At 44.7% G+C, this 16,639-nt stretch overlaps 5 protein-coding genes across 7 annotated transcripts; 4 read left to right on the top strand and 1 right to left on the bottom strand.

Annotated features, from left to right (window-relative positions):
* The first annotated feature begins 49 nt into the window (after positions 1–49).
* LOC119116199 (ankyrin repeat domain-containing protein 66) lies at positions 50–863 on the top strand. Its single transcript, XM_037241429.1, has 3 exons — positions 50–204; positions 271–499; positions 686–863. Exons 1-3 carry the CDS (start codon positions 66–68, stop codon positions 792–794), a joined length of 477 nt encoding a protein of 158 aa, XP_037097324.1. The 5' UTR covers positions 50–65; the 3' UTR covers positions 795–863.
* Positions 864–969: 106 nt separating this feature from the next.
* Positions 970–3,361, top strand: cenpo (centromere protein O). Its single transcript, XM_037241381.1, has 6 exons — positions 970–1,108; positions 1,267–1,418; positions 1,489–1,648; positions 1,782–2,053; positions 2,158–2,314; positions 2,476–3,361. The coding sequence occupies exons 1-6, from the start codon at positions 1,093–1,095 to the stop codon at positions 2,583–2,585; spliced, it is 867 nt and encodes a 288-aa protein (XP_037097276.1). The 5' UTR covers positions 970–1,092; the 3' UTR covers positions 2,586–3,361.
* A 275-nt stretch (positions 3,362–3,636) lies between these two features.
* On the top strand, positions 3,637–5,845 carry dnajc5gb (DnaJ (Hsp40) homolog, subfamily C, member 5 gamma b). Its single transcript, XM_037241405.1, has 6 exons — positions 3,637–3,844; positions 4,783–4,905; positions 4,968–5,181; positions 5,260–5,419; positions 5,573–5,647; positions 5,736–5,845. The coding sequence occupies exons 2-6, from the start codon at positions 4,793–4,795 to the stop codon at positions 5,819–5,821; spliced, it is 648 nt and encodes a 215-aa protein (XP_037097300.1). The 5' UTR covers positions 3,637–3,844; positions 4,783–4,792; the 3' UTR covers positions 5,822–5,845.
* Positions 5,846–6,406: 561 nt separating this feature from the next.
* On the top strand, positions 6,407–8,975 carry LOC119116122 (zinc transporter 2-like). Of its 3 annotated transcripts, XM_037241308.1 has the most exons (7): positions 7,010–7,165; positions 7,228–7,379; positions 7,469–7,615; positions 7,682–8,067; positions 8,237–8,342; positions 8,431–8,565; positions 8,683–8,975. In XM_037241308.1, the coding sequence occupies exons 1-7, from the start codon at positions 7,119–7,121 to the stop codon at positions 8,805–8,807; spliced, it is 1,098 nt and encodes a 365-aa protein (XP_037097203.1). In that variant the 5' UTR covers positions 7,010–7,118; the 3' UTR covers positions 8,808–8,975. The 3 variants fall into 3 exon arrangements, with proteins under 3 accessions (XP_037097202.1, XP_037097204.1, XP_037097203.1); XM_037241307.1 differs by having other exon boundaries at positions 6,407–7,379; XM_037241309.1 differs by lacking the exon at positions 8,683–8,975 and having other exon boundaries at positions 6,407–7,379; positions 8,241–8,342.
* Positions 8,883–16,364, bottom strand: coq8ab (coenzyme Q8A, genome duplicate b). Its single transcript, XM_037241265.1, has 15 exons — positions 16,087–16,364; positions 15,867–16,002; positions 15,188–15,418; positions 15,043–15,109; positions 14,693–14,767; positions 10,929–11,054; positions 10,778–10,863; positions 10,563–10,703; positions 10,384–10,465; positions 10,213–10,306; positions 9,895–10,036; positions 9,708–9,815; positions 9,573–9,638; positions 9,380–9,466; positions 8,883–9,322 (listed from the first exon to the last, which is right to left on the bottom strand). Exons 2-15 carry the CDS (start codon positions 15,978–15,980, stop codon positions 9,038–9,040), a joined length of 1,704 nt encoding a protein of 567 aa, XP_037097160.1. The 5' UTR covers positions 15,981–16,002; positions 16,087–16,364; the 3' UTR covers positions 8,883–9,037.
* Between the last annotated feature and the right edge of the window lie 275 nt (positions 16,365–16,639).

Genomic DNA, 16,639 nt, shown 5'->3' with positions numbered 1-16,639 from the left:
AGGATTTGGTCTGTTTGTGTTCCTGCGTGTTGATCACTGTTGCCAGGCAACCAGCTTGGGACAGCATGTCAGAGTTGCACCAGGCAGCCGCGGCAAGGGATTTCGATCAGGTGCGGGAGATTCTGAGGCGCAAGAAATGTGACCCCAATCAGCGAGACGTGGACTGGGGCAATAAGACGCCTCTGCACTGGGCTGCGGCCAAAGGTAACAGTTCTTTGGGTCTAGACTTGAGATGGAGCGCTTAATGTGTATTCTTGCCTCTTCACGTAGGAGATGTGGAAACGGCAAGGCTTCTTATCGATCATGGAGCACGGCCCTGCCTGAGGACTGAGCTGGGCAGGACCGCAGCGCACTTTGCAGCCGAGGTTGGTTCCCTGGCAGTCCTGCGGCTCCTGCACTCCTTCCACGCCCCCCTGGACAAGGAGGATGCTGGTGGCGACAAACCGGCACGTATCGCCCAAATCTATGGACACCATGAGTGTGTCACATTCCTCAAAACGTAAGACCTTTTGACCAAACCAAGTACTACTGGTCTCAGTCCACGTTGCATGTCTACTATAACAAGAGGCAAGATTTGCTGTCTTATACCGAGACAAGAAAACAACATTGAGGCACTTTTGTGAGTGTGATATTTATTACATTTATTCATATTTTGTCTCAATTTGACATTTTATTTTTGTTGCAGGGCAGAGGCAGAGGGGCAGGCGTACCGCAAAACAATGGCTGATAAAGGGCTCTCAGTGGATGATATTGATGAAGAGTGGGAAGAACAATGCAAAAATACCATGGCATGATTCATTTAAATAAGTGCAAACCTCCACAACAATGAATATAATATTTTGACAATAAAGTTTTTTAAGTAATCACTATTATTTATTATTCTTCCAAGCAATAATGTATTCCTTTCAATGTTGACCTTTTTTTTTTTCAATGGTGACGTTTGGAGAGTGGAAACAATTTCCGGATCTGACGTTTGGTGGGCGGGGCTTATATCGATGACGTTTTAGCAGCCGCTAAAATCAAAACCGTTGTCGCTACTAAGTCCTCGTTCTTCAACAAGAAAATAACATTTCCGTGACAAAACTGACGGATATGGAGGCAGCCACAGGTAAAAGTCACCAGTGTGGTGCTGGTTAGGCCGGTCGCGAAATCGAAAAGGCTTTTTCCTGGTGTTTGCTAATGCCAATGCTAAGGGACGGTTAGTCTGCCCGCGCCATTTTCTACCACTCTACCGGCCGGGTTAAAAGTGATAACTGTCATCCCCAGGAGTTTTAAACCACTTGAGTGCTTTGGAGACTCAAGCGAGGATCCGCCAAGTTCAGCCCCGGCAGCGGACTCGCGTGGAGGTGCTGCGGGCCCGCGTAAAGGCGCTGACCATGGAGAGGGACCGGTTGGAGGCGGAGATTCGTGTACACAAGGTAAGGGCAATAGAAATGCGCAATACAGCACTGATTTATTTTAATTGGTCGACAATGATGCCCTGCTCAGGATATTGAAAAACGCAGGATGCGACTGAACAATCAATGTGCGGGAGCAGAAGAGGCAGAAGAAGAAATGGAGACTGAAGGTGGCGAGAATGAGGAACTTCTGCAGCTGATGGCCAGACACATTCACCTTAAGGAGCTTCTGTATGCTCATCACATTATTGGTATGCTTCCATTACTTAGCAAGTAAGATTCTGCCAGAATTGTCCCGTCAAATAAACTTGAGCGCTAAGATCTGATTCATCGCAGAGCACAACCTGTCAACGTTCCTTCCTCAACTTTTTCTCCCATTGCCAGGCGGCTACGACATCACAGAGACCCGCAGAGGGAAAGGCGTGTGCGTGACTCTGTCGACGGCCTACGAGGGCGTCTACCTGAAAACGTACAACCTGGAGTTGGACGTGAAGCCGACGCTGAGGATCACTCGCCACAACGTGCCGCCGTTTATCGCGCTGGGCGAGCTCAGCGAGCGGGGAAGCCTGCAGGACGACCTCAGGGGCTTCCTGGACACGCTCAGCACACAACTCAATGCCTTTGAGGGCCGCGGACAGCAGCTGAAGCTCCTGAAGGTGACTTTTTTTTGTCACAGATACTGGGTCACTTCCTGCATAGGTGCTAGCAGGCTTGATACTTTTGGCGTTACTAAAGCAGACGTGTGGCCTTGTTCACTCAGGAGCTCCATCCGTTCGTTACGGTGATGGAGAGCAACGCGCTGTGTTCTATCCTGGTGCTCATGCTGAGCACGCCAAAAAAGAAGACACTGCTCTGCACCCTGAACTACACGGACCTCAAAAGATGTCTGCCCACGGGGGTCCGCTTTGACTGTGAAGGTGGGTGACCGAGTATCGAGCACTCCAGACACCATACTGAAGCTATTAGAGAGTCCCCCAAAAATTATTTTCAATATTAAATTCTTAAAATAAATCCAATAATTGAAAAAGTGATTTACCAACTGCTATTAGAAATGATGAACCCGTGATTTATTTTCTAGGTGAGATGCTTCCAGAGTCTCCAGAGTGGAAAAACAACAGCAAGCTTCTCATGGAGACGCCGGTTCACAAAGCTTTGGGCATCATGAAAAACAGTGCATGCATTGCTTAGGCTTCATCTGCAGTCCCATTCGTTTTCTTTGTCCTGGAGCCTCCGGATGAATTCCGTCACCTTGTCGTGCAAGCGCTCCCTCTGGAGGAGCCTGGTCTTCTCCGCCCGCTCTCGAGCCTCCCGCCGTCGCCTCTCCGCCTCCCTTTCTGAGATGGTGTCGATGGCGGCGATGTTTTTCACTTGCACAAACGACAAGCTCCTCCGCAGGCGTCCTCCCCCGCTCCTCGGCAGGGGCGCCGACACAGACCTTGGAAACTCGGCGTCCGCACGGCTGACTATTTCTTTCATGGCCACTCCTACCGTGGCTTTGGGCTCACAGACCTTCACCATCCCCACCCGCCCGCGCTCGCTCCGCAGCCAGCGTTGTCGTCGTTGTAGCAGTCGCTGCGTGTACCTGAATTCTTTGTCCAGCAGGTCCAGCTTGAGGCGAAGGTCTCGTTCAATCTTCTGGTTCAACACCCTTAGCTGCACCAGTTTCTGCTCCATTATTTGTAAAAGAATATTTCTGTTGATGCGTATTTATTTTATTTTTCCACCAGCGTGTTCCCCAACAAAAGCTGCTTGCTGCTATGGTTTTGTAACTGCTTGAAGGGTAATATAATATATGCTACCCATTGTGTTTGATATTGTTTGTAATTGTGTAGCAGCACAGTCCATGCTAGATTGTGTTTCAAGAGGCTTTCAAGGGCCAGTGCTGCTTAATGCACACACTAATGATTGACTGTTTTTGGACCAAAAAAATACAAAATGAAAAATAAAATCAAACAAAAATTGTGGCAAATATATAGTAATTAGACGACACATTAGAATAGTTTATTACAGAAACTAAAAATGTTTAAAAAAAAAAAACCATATAAAAATGTAGGGAGTACAAATATAAATAGAAAGGCAAAACATTACTGCTACTAAAAACACAAAATACATTATCAGGAAAATAATGACGAAAAAAAACGTATGAAAACATTCCGGAAAAATCGTTTTAAAAAAAGGGAGGTGAAAAAGCTACTCCTTGCCGCTTTCCGTAGTGACGTCAATCACGCTAGCCACTTCCTGGTTGGTTACGACGGGCTTTGCTAACTAGCTTACGGCAATACCAGCCTTTCCCACTCAAACATGATGAGGAGGACGCCGCCGGCGTTTTAGTGGCACAACAACCTGCTTGCCAACCTACATGGGACAACGTTGCCAAGATAGCCGGCGAAGAATATTTGAACTCGATGAATTGACACCCGAAACGTGTATATAAATTCGTCCAGAAGGTAAGAGTCTACTTTTCTTATTGCTACAGTTATGCTAAGGTTAGCTTAGCACTCTGTCGAAAGTTCACCCGGCAGCGGTGTTTGACATACCCTGCCCATAAACATTTTAGTCGGATGAAACTCCAGTATTACATTGAATTACTATGATATTTATATATTTTTTGAAGTTTACATTCAGTGGCGTGGAGTCAGACTCAAAGTGTGCAATTATTTTTAATTAAAAGTTAGAAAAATGAAGTCCCGATAAGCAATATTTTTTAAGTAGAGATTACTATCCACTTATATTAGCTAACTCTTGTCGCACACCACCGAACTAAAATGGAATGAATATACAGAAATAGGCAAGTTAATTACACACTTTTCGCCAATGTCGTCAATGGAACATGTCTTAGAAAGACGTAGTAAATATCCGGCTACATCATTTCCCCGTGGCACACCTGCTGATCTTGTGACACAATGAGTGTAAATCATTATTACGTGCAGAATGTCATTAAAGTCTCGCATATTTACTACAAAACCCAAACAAATAGGCAAAGCTATTGGAAACGATTAACATTTGTCTTTTGGAAACTAGAAAATGACCAAAACACTCACTATCAAGCCAAGTTTGTTTTATTAATGCTGATAATAGCATCATTGTTCTTCAGAGAACATTCAGGGGAGTTTTATCAGGTTCCAAGTGAATCAGCTATCCATTAAAATCTGTAAATTGTTTATTTTAAAAACAACATGCGGCCCCCAAATGTGTCGCAAATGCAGTGTGACAACTTTCATGACCGCATAAATACATAAAGAATACATAAAACCATTTATTAGGAAGAAATTAGACTTTGTGGACACCCTTGTAAAATAAGACACTCACATGAATTCACTTCCTATTGTAGCTAGTTCATTGACTTCCTCATTGAAGTTGAATAAAAAGTACGTATATCCGCCAGAACCACCAACATGGACGACCCCAACAAACCTCAGCGCAAAATGTCCACAGCAGGGGACAGCCTGTACAAAATGTTGGGCTTGCAGAAAGGAGCATCGCCTGAGGAGATAAAGAAAGCTTACAGGTGGGTTTGATTTTATTAAAGGACACACATTCTCAATTTTTACATGATGATGGTCCTCACAGGAAGCTGGCGCTGCGGTACCACCCGGACAAGAACCCCGACAACCCCGAAGCGGTGGAGAAATTCAAGGAGATCAACAACGCTAACTCCATCCTGAGCGATGAGAACAAGCGTAAGATCTACGACGAGTACGGCTCCATGGGCCTCTATGTGGCAGAGCAGTTTGGCGATGATAGTGTCAAGTACTACTTCCTCATGTCCAAGTGCTGGTTCAAGGTGAGTCGCGCTGTCAATACCAACCACGGAACGCTGGCTGTTGTCGAGTGTTGACACCTCGTGATGATGTCCCTTCAGACCCTGCTGGTGTGTTGCGGCATCTTCACCTGCTGTTGCTGCTTCTGCTGCTGCTGCTTCTGCTGTGGCAAGTGCAAGTCTTCCGAGGAGGACGAGAGAGATTTCTACGTGGACCCGGAGGACTTGGAGGAGAACCAGGAGAACCAGGAGCAAGAGGAAGGTAAGTGGCAGCTTTCTCTCTCTTGGACTGACTTTGTACAATTATACCAGCAATATATTTTGAATTAATTGGTTATTATTGGAATCAGCCTAAAGAAAAATTTCAACCCTCGTCCTTGAGGCTCTCTGAATTGTTTAGCGTTCTGTTTTACAGCAGGAGACACTGTAATTGTTATTCAGCCCAGCTCGTCCGCCGACGCTTCGGGCAAAGCTGACGCCGCTACGTCAGGTGGGCAGCTCATAAAAGATTGACGTGGTTGTCCAAATGTGCTTTCCTTAAACTTGCAGAAAGTTTGACTTCATTTCTGTCCATGCAGGCGAGGATACGCCCATCATGAGTCAGCCCCACTCCGGCAACGGCTCCACCTCCGTCGCCGCCATAGATCTGATGCTCGAGGACTGAATCACTGCCTTGACAAAAAAAAAACCTATCGTCGAAGTTTGGATCCTTTTCTTTTCCAATATCTTTATTTGTTTACACCAGCAGTTATTTGGGGCTTGTGTTTAGGTGCCACAGGGTTTGCTTTTGGGTCCACTTGTGTTTTTTGTTTTTACACAGGACTATGCATAAAGTCTCAGGCCACCATCAGATTTATGTCTTAGCAATGTTAAAATGATACTCACACGGGAGTGGGCCAAAAATAGGCATATCACTTTGTGTACATAGTTTCAAAACTGAATTTACAGTTTTTCCCCCTTCCTCAGTGTTGCTTATTACATTCATACCATTGAAAATCATTCATAGAGCTTGTATGCATTGTCTAAAGCTGCTGCATCCTAATAGTTAGTTTTACAAGTCATATTGACTGTTGAAAGAAGAAAAAAAAAAGTTCATTCTAAGGACAGAGTTACCAGTGACTTGAGAATGATGCACAGTTTTTTCTCTGATCACTTTTGTAATGTTCATGTTCATTGTGCCGACGTGCCAAAATAGAGCGCACAGCCTCCCAAGATGTGTCACAATTGTTCCAAATTTTAGTCATTCAATTTTAGTCATTCAATTTTATTCCAAATGTATTCAAATTTTATACATTGACAGTAAAAATTGGGTTTTTCTGTGATATTTCCAGCCGAGGCTAAAATGTGCTGAGACTTTTCTAGGTGACCTATTTAGAGTTTTGACATCCAGCTTCTTGTTGAATTGGAAGGTTTGCAAAAAATACTGAAAATCTACATAGTTGAACGTTCGCAGTCAGATTAAGTTCACCGAGAAAGGTTATGACGTATTTTCAAATTTCATACCCAAGCGGAATATGCCTTCCTTCTTTTTTTGAGTCGTATATATGTGTACATAACCACTATGATCATCACATGCAAAGCCAAACAGTTGCACTTTTTTAGGTGGCAACATTAATTCCATGTGCTGTGTAGATATAGAAGCCAACTAAAGTACATGAACATAAAAAAAGTTAAATTGTCATCTTTGTTTTGACTTTTGATGTTTAAATGCGAGTGCTAAGGGGTCCGACACGAAATGTACTTAAATCATTTTTGGTCTACAATAACTTGAATGTTAATTTTTTTTAGACATTCCCGTGTTTATCTGCTCGCTCAAGCTGTAAAAAGGGTGGTTTTTTTTGGACAGAATAAACTCAGGTGTCACAGATGCAGTCGACTTGTCGCATTATCTCCCCCACCCCTCCCCTCCCTCAGTCAGCCAGATAGCGCAACTGGGAACAGGTTGCCGTTTTCCCACTTCCATGGCCGCCGAGTCGTACAAGCAACTGCTGCTGGAGCCTATTTCCTGGTCTGTTTATTCTTTAAAATTCTTGAGCTCAACATTGTCGTGATTACTTTGTCTCGTCTCAGTTCGGACTCGGAGAGCAGCGAAGACTTGGAGTGGTCCTGCTGCGACGGGGATGAGTTGGACTCGGCTGAGAGGGCCGAGAGACGTCGGGCCGGGAAAAGACTCATGGTCGCCTTGGTCATCAGCCTGGTTTTCATGGTCGCGGAGGTGCTTGGTGAGAAAAGCGAGAAAAATACTATCACATCCTATCCTTTCTATTTCTCTCGTCCGATGCTTTGGATCCTAATCCGGTCCTGTCCTCAGGTGGGTACGCCTCGCACAGTCTGGCCATCATGACAGATGCGGCACATCTCCTGAGTGACGTCGGCAGCATCTCGCTGAGCATCTTCTCTCTGTGGATCTCGGGACGCACGCCCACTCGCACCTTCACTTTTGGATGGCGTCGAGCCGGTTAGTTGTCATGGTAGCGCGGTATGAAGCCATTTTTTCTGTTAATTGTAATTGTGTTTCCAACAGAGATTGTGGGCATGCTTGTATCTCTGTCGTCCATCTGGGCGGTGACGGCTGTGTTGGTGTGGTCGGCCGCTAGGAGGATCTCCGACGGCGACTACGACATCGACACTGACATCATGCTGCTGACTTCGGGCTGCGGCGTGGCCACGCTTCTCCCCAATCTCACGCTTTCTCCTGTCTTTAGCATGGTGCTCATCCTGCAGCAGTCGGGTGTCTCTCACACCCACAACCACGCCTTGCCCAACGGGTGGCCGCAAAAGGACGAGGCACGGCGGGATCGCGGCCATCGTCACGGAAACGCCAGCGTGAAGGCCGCTTGCGTCCATGCGGTGGGAGACCTGATCCAGAGCGTCGGCGTACTGCTGGCGGCCGCCGTCATCCACTTCTGGGTCAGTTGCAGCAAAACGTATCGTAGCGTAATTCTGTAAAAAAAAAATTGTCATGCTAGATAGTCAAACATTTATGAAAAAGTTTGCTTTACAGAAAAGCCAAATGATAGAGCATTTTTTAAAATCTCAATGTAAAAAAAAAAATACAAAATGTTTTATTTGTTGGCAGCCAGAGTGTAAGGTGGCCGACCCTGTCTGCACACTGCTCTTCTCCCTTGTGGTCATGTGGACTACATTTCCCACCGCCAGGGATGTTTTCAGAGTGCTGATGGATGGTAAATATGAGCCTCCGGGCTATGACATCATCACAACGCGTCAAGTACAAGCCTAACAGACGCTGCCGAATTGATCTCCCTCCTCAAGGCGCTCCGCCCGGCATCAGTGTGGCCTCCGTGCACGACGCCTTGCTGGCCGTGCGAGGCGTGTCGTCGCTTCATCGCCTTCACGTGTGGAGTCTGGACATGACGCACGCTTTGCTGTGCGTGCACATCACCGCAGGTACCTCAATTATTTTTAAGAAAATATTTCTCTGAATGTTTTTTTTCTGGGGTTATTCGATTTTTTGAAAATACCAGAACTATTTGAACTGATCCAAACGTGTTCATGTACTTACAGAGGACGGTGCCGATCCACATGTCATACTCAAGAGGGCCACAAAGCTCCTGAGCTCCGATTTTTGCTTCACCTCCATTACGATCCAAGTGGAACCTTACACAACATTGCAGGTGGACATTTTTTAATCGTGTACTACCTGTTATTTTTTTCTGATTACTTTGTCGAAAAAATATTTTTGGCACATTTATTTGACCAATCAATCAAACGGAAAGAATCAGACATTTTATTCATGTTAAGTACTGATGTATTGGGACACCGTTTGCAAAAATAGGCTGTAAATATGTGCAGTCATTAAGATCACATTAGTCCTGTATCACATGGTGTGTTTCAAAATGGAGGCGGGGCCAAAAACTCTTCAGTTGGGCCGTCCATCCTTCCAGTAGCGCGTGTAGGTCTCTCGAAACATGTCCCTGCACGCCACTCGGGCTTTGAGTTTGGAGCAGACCAAGAAAGAGCCGCCCATCTTGCGGTGCAGCGAGTACGTCTCCTCTGGCGGCGGTGCGAGGCGTTCGTGAAGCATCACCGGAATGAGGCGGTGGATGCGCTCCGTGGTGCTCTGAGTGCCAAAGTCAAACGGCTCCGTCGCCGAGAAGGCCTCACCCAGAATCATCACGGCGTCCACGTGAGCGTTCTCCATTGCCTTTTGAACAATAATAGTTAAAACAATGCCTGGACATTCTTATTTTGTGCAAGCTACCTTCGATTCAAATCCGGTGAGGAATTTCATGTCTCTGGAGCGCTGCAGGACTTCCTCTCTATTTTGATGTGCAGCTGCGTTGATAATCTAATTTTCAAAAGTATAAGAAAAAAAAAATAGTGTTCCTCTTTCTGTGATCAGTAAATAAAATAAACCTCTAACATCCCGAGGATGGAGCATAACGCGAGTTCACCTCAATGTAGACGTCTGTGAAACCTTTGTCAAATTCCCGCGTAGCTCCAAAGTCCAACAGCGCTACCTGTCGACATTTTTGTTAAGAATCAAAACAACCCAACTTGAGATGAAATCCTGTCAAAGTCAAACAAACCTTATGCTTGTGCGGGTCATAGAAGAAGTTGGACCAGTTGGGATCCGTCTGCATGAAGCGGAACTCGAAAAGCTCCCTCAGGCACAAAAAGAGGATTTGCTCACAGATCTGCAAGAGCAGCGAAAGCGACAATTTCTCCACCATGCTTCGTACACGCCCGGTCTATCTGCCCTGAAGTCACACTTACCTCGTTCCGGAGTTCCTGCGGGAGGTCAGTGGCGCGGTCCAGGGGGAAGCCGCTCACCAGTGTGGTGGTGAGTACACGCTGGCCGCTCAGCTCGGCGATTACATCGGGCACGTAGAAGAAGGGGTGATCCTTTAGCAACTCTCTGATGTGCACCAGAAAATGCATTCACATTAACCTAACCATTTTGTTCGAAAAAAAACAACTAATTGTCATTAGAAAAAAGCCTTACTAAATATATTAAAATTTAGTTTAGTTTAAAAATAAAAGCCTTTGTAAAAGCTGTGGTGTTGTAAGAGTGAAAAGTCACAAATGACTTACTGGAACTTTGTGCAACATTTGGCCTCTTTGACGTAATCACATTCCAGGGCCAGCTCTCTGCTCATAACCTGGATCATATGCTCAGGGAACAGACCTGCCAAGAAGACATGTCATTGTTTTGATTTCATTCAATACAGGAAAAATAAAAAATAAAGTTAGCTACTCTGTTACCTTCAGGCAGCGCGTTGCTTAAACTCAGGAGTGTCATGATGTTGTTCACGTCACTGCTGATACTCTTGGACACGCCAGGATACTGAAGGGTAAAAAACAAAGATATGATTAATTAACTTGATTAAATTAAGACAAAAGAAAATGAGTAGTTTCAAATAGTGTTAAAAGCTTTGTAATACCTGAACCTTCATGGCGACATCTCTGCCGTCTTTTAGCTTGGCCAAGTGCACTTGACCGATGGAGGCGGCGGCAAACGGCTTCTCCTCAAAGTATTCCAAATTCTTCCGCCAGTCGAGGCCCAGGTCGCTGCTGATCACCTTCTGCATGCAACAACAAGGAACATAATGTCACAAATGTCCCACGAAATCCCAACTTCTTGAACCGAAAACTTTACCATCATCTGTTTGGTAGGCATAAAGTCGGCGCTCTGTCGAACCCGTTCAAAGATTTTGGCCAGCTGAGGGTTGATGAAAGCGTCATCTACAAGGAGTGGAGAATATGATTAAAGGTTGACTCTTCCTGTCATGACGTATTCAATGTCTCACCTTGAATACTGAGCATCTGTCCTAATTTGAGAGCAGCCCCTCGAACTTTGCACAACGTCCGCACAATTCTCTCAGCGTTGGCTTCAGACAGGAAAGTGTTGGAGTCTAGGACAGACTTTTTATTGGCTGCAGACACAAAAAAATTTTTTTATGCTATTAGGGTTTCAAACTAGGGTTAGGGTTTCCGACTAGGGTTTTAAACCAAGGTTACGGTTACAAACTAGGTTTTAAAGCTAGGCTTAAGGTTTCCAACAAGGCTTTCAAATTACTTTTAGGGTTTCTAAGATTAGGGTTTTTAACTAGGCTTTCAAAACTAGGGTTAGGGTTTTCGACTAGGGTTTCCAAAGTTAGGGTTAGAGTTAGGGTTGGGGTTAGGGTTTCTAACTAGGCTTTCAAAACTACGGTTAGGGTTAGGGTTAGACTTAGGGTTAGGGTTAGAGTTAGGGTTAGGGTTACTAACTAGGCTTTCAAAACTAGAGTTAGGGTTAGGGTTTCTAACTAGGCTTTCAAAACTAGGGTTAGGGTTTCCGACTAGGGTTTCCAAGGAGTTTTGCCATCGCTAATTAGGGTTTCAAACTAGGCTCAGGGTTTCCGACTAGGGGTTTCAAACTAGGTTTTAAAGCTAGGGTTAGGGTTTCCAACAAGGGTTTCAAACTACTTTTAGGGTTTCTAAGATTGGGGTTTCTAACTAGGCTTTCAAAACTAGGGTTAGGGTTTTCGACTAGGGTTTCCAAAGTTAGGGTTAGGGTTAGGATTAGGGTTGGGGTTTCTAACTAGGCTTTCAAAACTAGGGTTAGAGTTAGGGTTAGAGTTAGGGTTAGGGTTACTAACTAGGCTTTCAAAACTAGATTTAGGGTTTCCGACTAGGGTTTCCAAGGAGTTTTGCCATCGCTAATTAGGGTTTCAAACTAGGCTCAGGGTTTCCGACTAGGGTTTTAAACCAAGGTTAGGGTTTCAAACTAGGTTTTAAAGCTAGGGTTAGGGTTTCCAACAAGGGTTTCAAACTACTTTTAGGGTTTCTAAGATTGGGGTTTCTAACTAGGCTTTCAAAACTAGGGTTAGGGTTTTCGACTAGGGTTTCCAAAGTTAGGGTTAGGGTTAGGATTAGGGTTGGGGTTTCTAACTAGGCTTTCAAAACTAGGGTTAGAGTTAGGGTTAGAGTTAGGGTTAGGGTTACTAACTAGGCTTTCAAAACTAGAGTTAGGGTTTCCGACTAGGGTTTCCAAGGAGTTTTGCCATCGCTAATTAGGGTTTCAAACTAGGCTCAGGGTTTCCGACTAGGGTTTTAAACCAAGGTTAGGGTTTCAAACTAGGTTTTAAAGCTAGGGTTAGGGTTTCCAACAAGGTTTTCAAACTACTTTTAGGGTTTCTAAGATTGGGGTTTCTAACTAGACTTTCAAAACTAGGGTTAGGGTTTTCGACTAGGGTTTCCAAAGTTAGGGTTAGGATTAGGGTTGGGGTTTCTAACTAGGCTTTCAAAACTAGGGTTAGAGTTAGGGTTAGAGTTAGGGTTAGGGTTACTAACTAGGCTTTCAAAACTAGGGTTAGGGTTTCTAACTAGGCTTTCAAAACTAGGGTTAGGGTTTCCGACTAGGGTTTCCAAGGAGTTTTGCCATCGCTAATTAGGGTTTCAAACTAGGCTCAGGGTTTCCGACTAGGGTTTTAAACCAAGGTTAGGGTTTCAAACTAGGTTTTAAAGCTAGGGTTAGGGTTTCCAACAAGGGTTTCAAACTACTTTAGGGTTTCTAAGATTGGGGTTTCTAACTAGGCTTTCAAAACTAGGGTTAGGGTTTTCGACTAGGGTTTCCAAAGTTAGGGTTAGGGTTAGGATTAGGGTTGGGGTTTCTAACTAGGCTTTCAAAACTAGGGTTAGAGTTAGGGTTAGAGTTAGGGTTAGGGTTACTAACTAGGCTTTCAAAACTAGAGTTAGGGTTTCCGACTAGGGTTTCCAAGGAGTTTTGCCATCGCTAATTAGGGTTTCAAACTAGGCTCAGGGTTTCCGACTAGGGTTTTAAACCAAGGTTAGGGTTTCAAACTAGGTTTTAAAGCTAGGGTTAGGGTTTCCAACAAGGTTTTCAAACTACTTTTAGGGTTTCTAAGATTGGGGTTTCTAACTAGACTTTCAAAACTAGGGTTAGGGTTTTCGACTAGGGTTTCCAAAGTTAGGGTTAGGATTAGGGTTGGGGTTTCTAACTAGGCTTTCAAACTAGGGTTAGAGTTAGGGTTAGAGTTAGGGTTAGGGTTACTAACTAGGCTTTCAAAACTAGGGTTAGGGTTTCTAACTAGGCTTTCAAAACTAGGGTTAGGGTTTCCGACTAGGGTTTCCAAGGAGTTTTGCCATCGCTAATTAGGGTTTCAAACTAGGCTCAGGGTTTCCGACTAGGGTTTTAAACCAAGGTTAGGGTTTCAAACTAGGTTTTAAAGCTAGGGTTAGGGTTTCCAACAAGGGTTTCAAACTACTTTTAGGGTTTCTAAGATTGGGGTTTCTAACTAGGCTTTCAAAACTAGGGTTAGGGTTTTCGACTAGGGTTTCCAAAGTTAGGGTTAGGGTTAGGATTAGGGTTGGGGTTTCTAACTAGGCTTTCAAAACTAGGGTTAGAGTTAGGGTTAGGGTTAGGGTTACTAACTAGGCTTTCAAAACTAGAGTTAGGGTTTCCGACTAGGGTTTCCAAGGAGTTTTGCCATCGCTAATTAGGGTTTCAAACTAGGCTCAGGGTTTCCGACTAGGGTTTTAAACCAAGGTTAGGGTTTCAAACTAGGTTTTAAAGCTAGGGTTAGGGTTTCCAACAAGGTTTTCAAACTACTTTTAGGGTTTCTAAGATTGGGGTTTCTAACTAGACTTTCAAAACTAGGGTTAGGGTTTTCGACTAGGGTTTCCAAAGTTAGGGTTAGGATTAGGGTTGGGGTTTCTAACTAGGCTTTCAAAACTAGGGTTAGAGTTAGGGTTAGAGTTAGGGTTAGGGTTACTAACTAGGCTTTCAAAACTAGGGTTAGGGTTTCTAACTAGGCTTTCAAAACTAGGGTTAGGGTTTCCGACTAGGGTTTCCAAGGAGTTTTGCCATCGCTAATTCGGGTTTCAAACTAGGCTCAGGGTTTCCGACTAGGGTTTTAAACCAAGGTTAGGGTTTCAAACTAGGTTCTAAAGCTAGGGTTAGGGTTTCCAACGAGGGTTTCAAACTACTTTTAGGGTTTCTAAGATTAGGGTTTCTAACTAGGCTTTCAAAACGAGGGTTAGGGTTTCCGACCAGGGTTTCCAAGGAGTTTTGCCATTGCTATTTAGGGTTTCAAACTAGGGTTAGGGTTTCCGACTAGGGTTTTAAACAAAGGTTAGGGTTACAAACTTGGTTTTAATGCTAGGGTTAGGGTTTCAAACTACTTTTATGGTTTCTAAGATCAGGGTTTCTAACTAGGCTTTCAAAACTACGGTTAGGGTTTCCGACCAGGGTTTCCAAGGAGTTTTGCCATCGCTAATTAAAGTTTCAAACAAGGGGTAGGGTTTCCGACTAGGGTTTTAAACCAAGCTTAGGGTTACAAACTAGGTTTTAAAGCTAAGGTTAGGGTTTCCAACGAGGGTTTCAAACTACTTTTAGGGTTTCTAAGATTAGGGTTTCTAACTAGGCTTTCAAAACTAGGGTTAGGGTTTCCGACCAGGGTTTCCAAGGAGTTTTGCCATTGCTAATTAGGGTTTCAAGCTAGGGTTAGGGTTTCCGACTAGGGTTTTAAATCAAGGTTAGGGTTACAAATATAACTCGTCATTTTGCAACCTTGTTGTTGTTGAAGATTCAACTTCTTCTTGGCCGCTTCAGCAATTGCACCAATGCCAAGTCCCACAGCCAGGCCTGACCAGAGCAGAGAAAATAAACGGTGAAATGCTGCTCTCTAGTGGTCTTTTGGTGTAAGCACCAGACAAGCATCTCCTTCAACCATTCATTAATTCATTCAAAGACCAAGGTTATTATAGTTAACGAAAACTGATTAACTAAAATGAATAAAATAAAATGAGACACCTTTAAAAAAAAATTAACATTTTACATATTTCCCTCAAACAAACAACAATTTAGCTAGTAAATGCGTCCCATCAATGCCGTGCAATAAGAGTTACAAGAGGACATACTTCCAAAACTCATCAGGCGTCCAATCCGAGTAATGGGCACTTTCCTCTCGCGTGCATTCTTACAGAGCTGAAATGCAAAGGAGAACCTCACCAATATGCTGAGAAATATACTGGGGGGGGGGGGAAAGGATCAAGCCATGCTTACCACTTGCTTGTAGGGCTTGAGGTGATCACTCTTGGCGGCCCTTGCTCTGTCCATGTCCTCCTCTGACAGCCTCCCAACAGATGAGTTGTCCTGAGTGAGCATCCTTCTGAGGGCCCAAGCCAAAGGCCACCTGGCCCGCTTGGTAACGGTTCTATGGGTCTCACCGCCATTATTCAGCCCACCGGCAAAGGAGGAGTAGCCACGGATTTTCTGCTTTATTCTCAACGTGTCCTTAAACGAGAAAATATTACTCATTTACAAAGGCACGGTGCTGTTTTTGTGCCCTCTAGCGGTGATGAAGCACACTGCAATAAGGAAGCAACTTCTACCCACACTGCTTTCAAATCATCCATCTACACACGAGTTTTTAAAGTGGTTAGGTTTTGGTTATATTTTCATTTCTTTTCTAATCATGTCACGTTGCTACTACAGTACTATATCCACACACTGAAAGCATCTGGACGAACCTGAAAGTCACAAACTATTCGTAGAATCTAGAAAAAGTAGTAATGATGGACGCGTGCGCCGAGTCCCCAGGGGAACCGAGCAGTTTACCAGCGGTCGGGACGGAACAGTGCGCGCTCGGAGTTTATTTCCGAACGCGCCCACGTTTTTCAAAAAGCAACATCTCGCCGTGGTTCACCATTGTTCTTGCAGCGAAACCGACGGCAGCGCTTACCCTCAAACATCCAGAGTGGGCGCTCCCTCCGGCGGCCAAACATTCCCCCCGAGCCCGGCCTACCATCTGCATGATCCACGCCAAACCCGTGCGCGCCAGAGCGTCGCCCGTCATGGTGCTTGTCCGCGACCCACACCTAGTGCACACACCGAAAGGTAACCTTGAAGCGGTTTAAAAAAAAAAAAAAAAAGCACGTGATTAAAAGTTGCAATAAACTCACCAGCAATAGTAATGTTGAGAACGCACGCCGTGGAGCGCTCAAACTTCATTTGACTCGACGTCGTGTCAAGTCGTCAACACTACGCCCCAAAGATGAGACTTTTTTTTAAGCGAGAAAGTGGCCAAGGCGTCGGTGGTAGGTGTTGAGTAGTGGGCTGGGGATTCCAAACGAGTTAAAGTTCAACCATTAGTGAGCGGTAGGCGAGCGGAGTGTCTGTCATTCAGCGACCCGGAGAAACTGCCGCCAGTAGTGGGCATTATAGTGTTGGCTCGTGAGTGAACGATTCGTTCAAAAGGACGGATCTTTTCAGTGAACGAATAACTTCCTAAAGTGATTCGTTCTTTTTTCAGTTCATATGACTGAAATGAGCTGGTGCCACCTTGCCGTAAAACAAAACGACGAAGAAAATGACGTGACTTCCCGCTCACGAACGAGTCGTGAATATCATTTCCCGTTCACTAACTGAACGGATCTGTGAGTGAACGAGTCAGAGAGTGATTTGCATTTCCAGTTCATCGCGAGAACGGATCAGTTTGTTTGTTTGATTGTTTGT

The sequence above is a fragment of the Syngnathus acus genome, chromosome 22 (genome assembly GCF_901709675.1).
Source record: "Syngnathus acus chromosome 22, fSynAcu1.2, whole genome shotgun sequence".
NCBI lineage: Eukaryota > Metazoa > Chordata > Actinopteri > Syngnathiformes > Syngnathidae > Syngnathus > Syngnathus acus.
Note: the sequence above shows the minus strand (reverse complement) of the source record. Positions and strands in the feature narration are given on the sequence as shown.

Bases quoted from the DNA above. Each gene is read 5' to 3' on its own strand.
- LOC119116199 (XM_037241429.1), top strand. From the start codon at position 66: ATGTCAGAGTTGCACCAGGCAGCCGCGGCAAGGGATTTCGATCAGGTG. The intron at 205-270 runs GTAACAGTTCTT...CTCTTCACGTAG, and splicing joins GCACTGGGCTGCGGCCAAAG to GAGATGTGGAAACGGCAAGG. The intron at 500-685 runs GTAAGACCTTTT...TTTTTGTTGCAG, and splicing joins TGTGTCACATTCCTCAAAAC to GGCAGAGGCAGAGGGGCAGG.
- cenpo (XM_037241381.1), top strand. The intron at 1,649-1,781 runs GTATGCTTCCAT...TCCCATTGCCAG, and splicing joins GTATGCTCATCACATTATTG to GCGGCTACGACATCACAGAG. The intron at 2,315-2,475 runs GTGGGTGACCGA...TTTATTTTCTAG, and splicing joins GGTCCGCTTTGACTGTGAAG to GTGAGATGCTTCCAGAGTCT.
- dnajc5gb (XM_037241405.1), top strand. From the start codon at position 4,793: ATGGACGACCCCAACAAACCTCAGCGCAAAATGTCCACAGCAGGGGAC. The intron at 5,182-5,259 runs GTGAGTCGCGCT...ATGTCCCTTCAG, and splicing joins TGTCCAAGTGCTGGTTCAAG to ACCCTGCTGGTGTGTTGCGG. The intron at 5,420-5,572 runs GTAAGTGGCAGC...TCTGTTTTACAG, and splicing joins GAACCAGGAGCAAGAGGAAG to CAGGAGACACTGTAATTGTT.
- LOC119116122 (XM_037241307.1), top strand. From the start codon at position 6,929: ATGTTAATTTTTTTTAGACATTCCCGTGTTTATCTGCTCGCTCAAGCT. The intron at 7,380-7,468 runs GTGAGAAAAGCG...TCCTGTCCTCAG, and splicing joins CATGGTCGCGGAGGTGCTTG to GTGGGTACGCCTCGCACAGT. The intron at 8,068-8,236 runs GTCAGTTGCAGC...ATTTGTTGGCAG, and splicing joins CCGCCGTCATCCACTTCTGG to CCAGAGTGTAAGGTGGCCGA.
- coq8ab (XM_037241265.1), bottom strand. From the start codon at position 15,980: ATGACGGGCGACGCTCTGGCGCGCACGGGTTTGGCGTGGATCATGCAG. The intron at 11,055-14,692 runs GTTGCAAAATGA...TTGTGTCTGCAG, and splicing joins GAATCTTCAACAACAACAAG to CCAATAAAAAGTCTGTCCTA. The intron at 10,307-10,383 runs GTAACAGAGTAG...TCTTCTTGGCAG, and splicing joins AAGCAACGCGCTGCCTGAAG to GTCTGTTCCCTGAGCATATG.